Raw genomic sequence first — 12,036 nt, forward strand, 5'->3', positions numbered from 1 at the left:
AGTGATCAAGGATGATTTGTGAATGTAGAGCATGGGAATTGAAGGGTTTATATAGGTGCAAAATCTTGATGTGTGGTCTAGATTTGCTGGCATATGAGAGGTTGCATGCAAATGGTTGCTTGCCGTGTTTTTGTATAGTATTTTTTTTCTAGATACATATCTATGGTAATTATTGACTTATTATATCTAAGTGCTAGATTAATCGTGATTGTTATTTCACCAATTATGATATTGATGACAATTATGATAGCAACAAAACAAAATTTATATCAAAACAGTTAACTTAAAAAATTATTTTCTGGATTTACCATGCATACATACTTTTAATAGTTACCATTTAACGTGTTTTTAATAGTCAAGCGTGAGCGTAATCACACCATGATATTAACTGTTTTGCAGAGGCGAAGTACCATTGCCTAATGGATTTAAAACCCATCACGATAGGGCGGAAGGTATCCACCTTCTTATAAAGAAGGTTTCATTCACCTACTCAACTGATTTGGGATATTACGTGTGTGGCAATATGTAGCATTTGAGTTTATTTACATTTTTTGGTTGACATAGAATTCATTCATTCAAAATTAATTTAGTTTGTGTTCTATTTATTTATTTATTTATTTATTTATTATTATTATTATTAAACCGAATAAACTACCTATGTTTTCTTTTGTGCAATTGGCAGTATACTAACTTGCAGACTCTTCAGAGTGCATATATATATATCATTTGTGCATATCAAGCAACAAAAGATGTAACTAAAAGATGGCCAAATGTTTGGATGTTCACTTGAAAGAAAACTATCTTGATCACAAATTAATTTAAGTCATGTCAGCTTACGTGCCTCCTATATGCTCAGTATAATTTGAGGTAGTTATATATTTTATAGTATATTCAAGCAGGGCAATATTGAGGTATCTCAAATTCCGGGATTGTGTCCAAAATAATAAGTCAACGGTACATGTCATCCCAATCCTGCATGGTGTAATTTCTTTTATTCACACCGAATAATTTTGTTTGGTTTTGTTCTTTTTGTTTGTTGTGCGCATAAATTTGGGTCCATTCAGTTTGTCTTCATAACAACTAGAGGTTGTCATCGACGCGAACTAGAGGTTGTCATCGACGCGTTGCGTCGTTATAGAAATTGGTAACCAGAGAGAATACATATTTTATTTATTGTATTTTTCCAATCGAGAATTACATAGGTATATATATAAAACTCGTAAAGCAATCTCAACTAAAAATATAGAGAGACTAAATATGTAAAGAGATAAATATGAAAAATAAAAGATATATCTCCAATACTTCCCCTCAAGTTGGAATGTGAAGATTTCGAACACCCAACTTGACAAGTAAGTTTTGTAACTGTTGGCCACCCAAAGCTTTCGTAAACAAATCAGCAATTTGAGACTTGGAATCAATATTAAGCGGCTGAATATCTTTCGAGTCGACTCGTTTACGGACAAAGTAGCAATCCATTTCAGCGTGCTTCGTACGTTCATGAAACACGGGATTATTTGCAATATGTCGAGCGGCTTGATTATCACAAAATAAAGGTGTTGGTCTCCCTTGACTAACATCGAGTTCCTTTAATAGCCATCGCATCCATAGAATCTCACTAACCGTAGCTGCCATGGAACGATATTCTGCCTCAGCCGATGATCTTGACACAACAGATTGTTTCTTGGACTTCCAAGAAACCGGTGCTCCTCCCAAAAGTAATAAATAACCAGTTCGAGACCGCCTCGAGAAAGGACATCCTAGCCAATCTGAATCACAATAGGTAACAAGATTACTTCCTCCTTCCTTTAGAAGAAGAATGCCCTGTCCGGGTGTGCTTTTGAGGTAACGAAGTACTCTGTTCGCGGCTTCCATATGGGTTTGTCGAGGATTGGCTACGAACTGACTTAGGATGTTTACAGAAAAAACAATATCAGGGCGAGTTGTCTGAAGATACAACAGCCGACCAACGAGTCGACGATATTGTCTTGCGTCAACCAGAGTGCCCCACTATTTTTATCGAGTTTTAAATTTTGCTCCATTGGAAATTGACTGGGTCGACAATCCAACATGCCACTATCTTCAGGTATGTCTAAAGTGTACTTCCTTTGACTTAAGACAAGACCCTCTTTCGTACGAGCAACTTCAATTCCCAAGAGATATTTTAACCCGCCAAGATCTTTGATACTAAACCGTTTATCAAGATAATCCTTGATTTGTTGAATTTTCTCCAAATTGTTACCTGCCAAAATCACATCATCCACATATATAAGGGCTGTAAGATATGTGTCACCTTTCTTAAAAATGAATAACGAATGATCGGCCTTGGACTGCTTAAAACCGATGTTGAGTAGGGCTTCAGTGAACTTGTAGTACCAGTTTCGGGAAGCTTGTTTTAAATCATACAAAGATTTCTTTAACTTGCAAACCCTTGTGTCTTCACGTTTGGAGAACCCTTAAGGGACCTTCATATAAACGTCTTCGTCAAGTTCCTCGTGCAAAAATGAATTGTTAACATCTAATTGATGAATAACCCAATTTCTTTTAACTGCAATAGCAAGGGAGTTCGAACGGTGACCAATTTTGCAACAGGTGCAAAAGTCTCATGATAATCGATCCCTTCTATTTATGTGAATCCCCTTTCCACCAGCGTGCTTTGAACCTTTCTACATCACCATAGGGTTTGTATTTAATTTTGTAGACCCATTTTGAGTCTATGGCACGCTTACCCTCCGGCAACTCCACGAGAGACCATGTCCCATTATCTTCAAGAGCTCGAATTTCTTTTTTCATAGCTTCAACCCACCTGTCATCTTTAACAGCTTGACCAAAATGCTTTGGCTCAATTTCTGAGCCAATAGCTGTTAAGAAAGCTTTATGTTTATTAGAAAATTTTTCATATGTTACACAGTTTGTTATATGATATAACTTGGAGGATGGCTGATTGTTGTTGGGTGGTGTGTTGTCTAGAGACGGAGGGAGATTGACTTCGTAATCGGCTAGACGTTTTGGTTGGCTTCTGACTCGTTTTTCTCTAATATGCTCCTCTTGTTCTTGTTCTGGTTCATGATTTTCTGAATTATTTTGTGTTTCAAAACTGTCTTCTTCAGTCTCTTGGTGTTGGTTGTGTTCAATGGTTTCATCAACATGAACGGGCTCGGTTTGTTGGACATCCATGTGATCCAAATGGGTTTCTTCATTAGCTGGGCCATCATTAGTGTTTTGGACCAGATCTGCATTACCCACAGTGGGTTCTTTTTTACTTTTATTCAAATCAACCACATCATTTATGTGGTAAATTTTCCTTGAGATGGAAAACCTCCCCCTCGTCATTTTCAACATCAACATTGGTGTAAAAGAAAACTTCCTCAATAAATCGAACATCCCTTGATACAACCAATCGTTTATTCTTGGCATCGTAAATTTTATACCCTTTGGTTCCTCCTGGGTAACCTAAGAATATGCCCGGCCTTCCTCTCATGGGAAATTTGTCTCCTTTTGTCTCCGTACTCCTATAGTAGGCTAGACAACCAAATACCCTCATATGTTGATAATCGGGTTTTTGGTTATACAATATCTCATAAGGAGTCTTGTTTTCAATGATGTCCGAGGGCAAACGATTTATAATGTAAGTAGCGGTTAAGACACATTCACCCCGAAACTTTGTGGGTAGTTTAGCTTCAAATCGTAAGGCTCATGCTATCTCAAGAATATGTCTATATTTTCGTTCCACAACCCCATTTTGTTGGGGTGTGTGTGGACACATTTTTTCTAAAACAATTCCTTCACTAGAGTAGAAATCGAGCATTTTGTTTGAGAAGAACTCACCACCATTGTCACATCGAATTCTCTTAATAGCCTTTTCGAATTGAGTTCTAACCATTCTTTGGAAGTTAATTAAGCAAATGCCAGCTTCACTTTTATGTTTAAGCAAGAACACCCAAATTGCCCTTCTATAGTCATCAACTATAGTAAGGAAATAATTAGAGAGAGTAAGGGATGTGGTGCGATATGGACCCTAAAAGTCACAATGTATCAACTCGAAGCAACCATGTGTTTTAATAAAACGTGTAGGAAAAGGCAGTCTAGTATGCTTAGCTTTCATTTATGAATCACAAAAGCTAGTTCTGTTTTTCAAACAATCCTTCAAAAAATCAACATGGCATAGTTTAGAATCTGAAGTATGACCTAAATGTTTGTGCCAGGTATCCATAGATGCTATCATTGCTCTCCTCCTCCCATCCATCATCCCCATTCGATAAAGACCATCCTTGCACCTACCCGATCCAATCAATGTCCTCGAACGTAATCCATGCATAACAAAAAAATCGGGAAAAAACGTCACTGCACATTGATTATCATTGCATATTTTACTCACAGATAGCAAGTTACAACTGAAGTCAGGAACATGAAGGACATTGTTAATCTTTGTCCCATTTGAAAACGTGTAATCTCCTTTTCCTTCCACTTTCACCCTTTCACCATTAGGTATGGTCACTGGAAATTCGTGATTTGTTTGGACAATGCTTTCAAGAACAGAAGCATCATAAGTGATATGATCTGTGGCACCCGAGTCTACCACCCAAGAACTTTCATGACCAATGCTACCTGTTGAGTTCGTTGTCGAGGAGGTATGAGCCATGTTCGCTGCCGGCTCAATTTTGTCTTTCGGCTCACCGGTAAAAAACTTAACAAATTGCTTGTAACTCGTTAAGCCTGAAAGAGGATTGCCTTCGGCTTCAACGCATGCAACGGTCTCCAACTTTTCTTTTTCAATGACTTTCTTTTCTTTCAGTGGATTCATTCCTCCCCTATTGTTATTGTCTCTTTTGGACGAAGCGGAAATATAGAATGCACTAGCATCATTGTTTGGCATTCGGTTTATTCGGTATTGCTCATCCTCGGAAACGAGGTGGTAAGCAACCAACAAGTTTGGCGTAGGACTCATAGCCAATATTTGGGCTCTAATTGTGCCAAATTCCCCATCTAATCCTAGCAAGAACTCATATAGCCTTTCCTTTTCTTTCAAATCCACAAGCTTCTTTCCCATATTGCAAGAACATCCATTGCAAATGCACTTTGGAGAAGGAAGAGCCAATTGCAATTCATCCCACAGAACCTTAAGTTTTTCAAAGTAAGTGTAAACTGAGATCCCATCTTGTCGCATGGCTGTGAGTGTTTGTTTCAACTCATAAGCTCTTGGTGCACATTGTTTTAAGAAACTTTCTTTTAAATTAATGGTGACTTCACTGGTCTTCGGAAGTTCTTCATTATTTCCGACCATCGTGTTTGAGCAAGGTGGCTGCTAGGGTTTTAGGATTGTGAGCATTCCTGCTCTGATACCATTATAGAAATTGGTAACCAGAGAGAATACATATTTTATTGATTGTATTTTTCCAATCGAGAATTACATAGGTATATATATAAAACTCGTAAAGCAATCTCAACTAAAAATATAGAGAGACTAAATATGTAAAGAGATAAATATGAAAAATAAAAGATATATCTCCAATACGTCAATCAAAAGATTCAGACACAAATATATAAAACATAATACATTACAATAACTTTAATATCACACCACCTTACTTTTTCACACCTTACTTTTCCATTGTTTAATTTAGTATTAAATCTATAAATACAAAAATCACTTTTATTTAAAAAAAATAAAAAAAAAACATAAACCAAAAATCACCAAAAACGGACCTCATGGAGATTCAAACTCGAGTCGTACAACTTAGAACAACACAACAATACCACCAAAGCAACTTCTATTTTTGTTATTATTATTAGTTTCAATTCAATAGATTAAAAAAACTTTAAAATATTAAAAAAGAAAAAAAACTTTGTGACAACCACTTATTGGACCTATATTGCCTTTACACGATATTAACTTTCCTTTTATATATAGGATAGTATTCACGAATTGTAGCTTGTTACATATACTTCGATCTAGTGCTAAAATTACTCCATGTCTTGCAATTCCATTCATTTTTTATTTATTTATTAATAGTGGAGTTTTTTACTTGCATTTTGTTTGTTATTGTTTCGTGAGTTATATTGAGAGTTTTTGGATGCTGGGTTGGACTTTTTGGATAGCAGTTGCTGGATCGGGCTAGTGGTCAAAGGAGGGATTCAATGAACATCATTTTGTTTAAAGTAGTTATTAAAGTAAATGTCAAACTAAACCAATTATGTTTCAGAAGTAGTACTATGCTATTGGTTCTATATAAAGGTTTTTGTAGAGTATTTAAGTTTGCACAAGGTTGAAGTCATACTTTGTATGATCGTTATATGTAGGGTCCTGCTAGGGACACTCATCACACCACCCTATACGCCGCGTATAGGCTTATACGCGGTGTATTCGGGTACGATTTGACGTCCTAGCCTGGCTCTGTCATAGGATTGTCGGATCGTACCCTAATACGTCGCGTATAGCCCTATACGCGGCATATTAGGTTTTGTATATTATTGGAGCCCGGCTCCCTCCCCTCCTTCTCCACCATTTCTTTTTTACTTTTTTTTCCCCTCACCCTCTTCATTTAACCAACACAACCATATATGTTTCCGGCAAACGGGCGAGGAGATGTCGAACAGTGCTAACGGTCAGTCGGAGTTAAACCAGGTTTCGTTTTATCTTTATTTAGTACATGTTAGGACATAGTTGTAGATGTTAGGACAGAGATTTGGTGAATGGTTTACTTTTGAAATTTGTCTAGACACCGACGTTTTATGGTAACCTTAATTCACCGGGCCTCCCAAACTTAAAATAGATTTCCCGTACTATTACGTTATTGTTAAAATCTTTATTATATTATTACTATTAAAATATTAGTATTATTATTAAGATATTGTTGTTATGAAAATATTATTGTTAATAAAATAAAATACTATTATTGTATTTATTAAAATACTATTAGTATTATTAAAATAATAATATGAAAATACTATTATAATATTAATTATTATATTATTATTATTTTTATTCTAAACATATAATTGTTAGTATTAAAGCGTTAATTTTTATATTATTATTAGTACTAAAATATTATTATTATTATTAGGTACCTGATGTACGCTATAGATTCAGATGCCGGGGTTAGGCGGCGACGCCAGACGTTCGGAGGTACGTGCGTATAATATAATATAATATAATATAATATAATATAATATAATAATATTATTTTATTATTATATTATATTATGTTATATTGTATTATATCAAACGGGTACTGGTTAGGTTAGTGAGTTTTTCTAAAAAAGCCCACCAGTGTTGTCTTATTATGGTTTTTTTTCCTTTTTTTTATTTCTTTTCTTTTTTTTGTTATTATTAATGTTATTTATGATTATTATTAATATTAATATTATTTACTTATCAATAACATATTATTATTCGAAATTCGATAACGGGCGTTCAGTAGCAGGACTTATTTGGGAATATTTACAGTGCGAGACGAACTTTTAAATTATTGGCTGGTTTCGTTATGGGCATCTTGAATTAGTTACAGTGGCTTACTTGGAAAAACTGGCATTTCTAAACGAACTTTCAATTTCTTGGCTGCTTTCGTTATCGACATCTCAAATCTGGCTCTTCGATTTCTTCGAACTCCAACGGTCTTGACCGACAGTCACCACCGACAACCGTAGTTGTGTTCACTCAAACACATATCAGTCGTCACTAAGCTTAAGCTTAGGCTTGTTATTAGTTTTATTTTTAGTTGGGGGTATTCTAAGTTGATCATGTTGAGTATATTAAAGAATTATCTACTTATATATATACGTATACATATATGGTAGATGTGTGGTATAAGAATTCATTGCGTTGACATAACCAGCAGCAGATCGAGATACTAGTTTGATGAGTTTGAATCTCTCGGATCCGCGGTATCCGCTAACGGTAGCGATAATGGGAACCCCTACTTAGGATAGATAGGTGGAAATTCGACCATTGCTCCAACATAACAAGCACCAGATTGAGATATTAGTTCGGACTTAGCTGAACCGGTTGACACGTATGCAGACGTGGATTTAGGGGTCGGTGTTGACGCGGATATTAACACGTTTGTTTACAGCATTCGTTGACACGTTTGCATAATACACAATGAAAGCATAAACTCAAACAACAATCCATACAATAGCAATTGTTTTCGTTATTTTTCTCATCTTCTTGTTTGACTGGTCGTTTAAGAGAATTGCTATTGTATGGATTGTTGTTTGAGTTTGTGTTTTCATTGTGTATTATGCAAACGTGTTAATATCAGCGGCAACACCGACCCTAATTCCACGTCAGCATACGTGTCAATCGGTTCAGGTAAGTTCGGGCTAATATCTCAGTCTGGTGCTCGTTGAGCTGGAGCAATGACCGAATTTCCACTTATCTGTCCAAAGTATGGGCTCACGTTCTCACTGCCGTTAACGGATACCGCGGATCCGAGAGATTCAAACTCATCAAACTAGCGTCTCGACCTGCTGCTGGTTATGTAGGCGCAATGAATTCTTATAACGCACATCTACTATATATGTATACGTATATATATACGCCAATAATTCTTTAATATACGCAACATGACCAACTTAGTATACCCACAACTAAAAATAAAACTAATAAGCCTAAGCTTAAGCTTAGTGACGAATGCTATGTGTTTGAGTGAACACAACTACGGTTGCCGGTGGTGGCCGAAGGTCAAGACCGTTGGAGTTTGAAGATATCGAAGAGGCGGATTTGAGATGCCGATACCGAGAGCATCCAAGAAAGGGTTCGTTTGGCACTGTCAGTTTTTCCCAAGGTAATCACCGTAACTGATTCAAGATGTCCATAACGATATCAGCCAATAAATTGAAGGGTCGTTTTGCAATGTCAATTTTCCCATATAAGCCCTGCTACCGAACACGCTTTGCCGAATTGTGAATAATAATATATTATTCATTATTAAAATAACATTAATAGGAATAATTATAAATAACAAAAAAAAAAAGAAAAAAAAAACAAAAAACAAAAAACATAACAAGACAAGCTGGTGGGTTTTTCTAGAAAAGCTCCTTTATACGCCGTGTATAGACCTATATTCGGCGTACTAGTTTGATTACTACCTGTCCTGCAAAAGCTGGGCTAAATTGTCAACTCGTACCTTATACGCCGCGTATAGATCTATACGCGGCGTATTGCTTTTGCTGAATTATTGGAGCCCGGCTCCCCCTCCCTTCACCTCCTTTCCTTTCTCTATTATAAATGCATGCGTTATCTCTCGACGTTCAACCAAAAAACAACACAACATTTGTACTATATATACCCAGAATGTCTTGGTTTAACCATTTATTTCTGGAGGAGGAGCCAGGTTACGCCGCTAACGATCAGCCTGGCATGTCGTGGTTACCCAACTTGAACAAGGTTTCGTTATATATTTATTTAGTATGAATTTAGTAGTTTTTTTTTACTAACACATGCTACATTACATTTTGTTAGGAGCGTCATTCCTAGCTGGGCCCAGCCGTTCGTCGCAGACATCAAAAACGTACTGTAACATTCGTTGCTTTTCAAACCTGAAAACCCGACTCGTTTTAAATTTTCGGATTTTTGACTTCAAGTGTATATATATATATACATATATATTTATATGTGTATATATATATACACACGTATATATAAAGATATATTCTCAAGATTCGTTTGACATTCGTCAATGTTTTTCCGACTCGGTTTATCATTCCATGTATTTATGTTTATCGTTTACTATTAATAAAATATTCCCAACGTTTAATATTCAGTGTTCGTTCGATGGTTAGTACGTTTATTCGCTTACCAAAATAAATCTCGAGCTTCATGTTAATCAACATTCGAGTTAAATGCGTAAATATCCAAAAGTTGTAATTATTAAAAGAAAAAAAAAACGAAAACTATAAATTATAAAGTTTAAGGTTAGAAGTGAAAATCTAAATATTAATTTACAACTTAGAGGAATCCTAAACTTGAGGGTTTAAAGTGAAAATATCATTTAAATTATATTATTATTATAATAGATTAACCTTAACCCAGCCCCACACCCTTTCCCGTTCACGATTTTCCGGCAGCCGGAATCCGGCGCCGGCGTAGCCTAAACACCGCCTTAAACGCGTTTTTAACCCAATTTATTTATATAATAATTTTTTGCCGTCAATATTAAACAATAACCAATAAGTTAATTGCGTTTATTCGCCGTAAATAAACTCGTAATCGTCGCCGAAAATCACGGAATCACCATTAACCATAATTGACGCGTAGACGCTTCCCTAGGTAGTATAAATAGGACATCCTCCCTCGTCCCAACTCGCTCACACCTCTCTTTCTCTCTAATTCTCCCTGTTTTGGCCGTAATATCGCGCTCAAACCTCGGCTCCGGCGACGTGTGGTTCCCCACCAAAACACCACGTTTTAAGGTAACTCATATATGCATATTAACGGCGGGTGACCACTGAACAAAACCCCTATGTTTATTGCTTCATACATGAACCAGTTCTTCCAATTGAAACCTTAGGGTTTCAATGAAGGAGATGACTGGTTGAATGTGTTTATGTATAATTTAGTTCATGTGTAAACTGAATAGTTCTCCTAGTGCAACTGGTTAACCTTGTGTCTTGTATCCAACAGACCCGGATTCGAAACCCGGGTCAAGCACATTTCCCTTTTTGTTAAAACCGGTTTTCTGTATTATTATTATTATTAAAAATCATTAGAAATTAGTAATATATATATATATATATAATTAAAACCATAATCTTAACGAATGTCTCCTCTACAGCAGTTGGTTAAAGACTGATATTATAACATCAAGACACGGGTTCAAAACCCGAGTCAAACATATATTTTTTTTATATTATTTAATTTCAATTTATTAGTATTAATTTACCTTTTTAATCAATTAAAAATCAAAATAAATATATAAAAAAAACCTTTTAAAATTAAATAAAAATTTTGTAAATTAACTATAAAATATATCTCACCATTTCACACTTAAACACCGAGTTTTTTTTTCGTTTTCGTAAACCATAGCTAAAAATCGTTTAATAATCTTAAACGTAAACTTTAATTTTCTAAAAAAACCGTTTCGTTAACGCAATAATTATGTTTTCGACCTTTAAACACAAGTTCAAGTATTTTGAACGTTAGACTTCATATCCTCGCCGTTAAAATATTTATACCGTATTAATAACCGAATTTCCGTTAAAACATAAATAATAATATTATAATAAAAAATATAAAATAATACAAAATAATTCCTTACAAGTTATACGATAAAACAATCCCATACGACTATCGATTAAGTTTCGTTTTACCTAATTTAGTTATTGCGGATCACCCGTTTCGGATTTCGTGACGCGTTCGATTCTTTGCCATTCTCCACACCTTCAAGTTTTACTCTTTCTTCAATTCATAAGGTGAGTTTTTCATCACCCCTTTTTAATGTTTTAATGTTTTGGGGTGGCATATGTATCCTTATAAAAATTCAAGCATTGTTTCTTCTATTACAAAACTACAATTCGTATATGGACTTGTGTGTTACTTGTATTACTTGCGCGATTGGGAAGCCTCATTAAGTATGATCATACGCCCCCCTTTGCACTCCGGTCCATTTGTATCGAGTGGAAAAGGGCCTCATTATCCAAGTACGTTGGTTGTTACCAATTGGAAAGGACCTTACTTGCGCGATTACCCTAGTACATTGGTTGATACCAACTGGAAAGGACTTTACTTGCTCGTTTATCACCTGTCCATGAATTGTATGATTTTTACGTATCATATCAAATTGTGGGAATCTCACCAGCTATGTTCATAGCTGACTTTATTTTATACATATATTACAGGTGTAAAGATACAAGGATTAAAGTTAGAAGACACATAGCATGCCTATAGGATATTCAAAGAACAAGTTATCATTTATTTATTTATTGTTTCAACTTATATTATTTGATAAACTTGTGTTACATGATGATTTAAATGAAATAATGTTATTATGGTCACCTAATAGTGTCACGTGTGTTTGAGCAATCTGTACGTCACACTCA

At 35.4% G+C, this 12,036-nt stretch overlaps 1 protein-coding gene across 1 annotated transcript; it reads right to left on the reverse strand.

Annotated features, from left to right (window-relative positions):
• Window positions 1–4,102: 4,102 nt before the first annotated feature.
• LOC143599375 (uncharacterized) lies at window positions 4,103–5,281 on the reverse strand. Its single transcript, XM_077077346.1, has one exon. It carries the CDS (start codon window positions 5,279–5,281, stop codon window positions 4,103–4,105), a length of 1,179 nt encoding a protein of 392 aa, XP_076933461.1.
• Between the last annotated feature and the right edge of the window lie 6,755 nt (window positions 5,282–12,036).

The sequence above is a fragment of the Bidens hawaiensis genome, unplaced genomic scaffold, assembly GCF_021521415.1.
Source record: "Bidens hawaiensis isolate Kalapana, Puna unplaced genomic scaffold, B.hawaiensis_p1.1 tig00052081_1, whole genome shotgun sequence".
In the NCBI taxonomy this organism is placed as follows: Eukaryota; Viridiplantae; Streptophyta; class Magnoliopsida; order Asterales; family Asteraceae; genus Bidens; species Bidens hawaiensis.

What these genes read in the sequence shown, in the direction of transcription:
- LOC143599375 (XM_077077346.1), bottom strand. Translation starts at nt 5,281, where the DNA reads ATGGTCGGAAATAATGAAGAACTTCCGAAGACCAGTGAAGTCACCATT.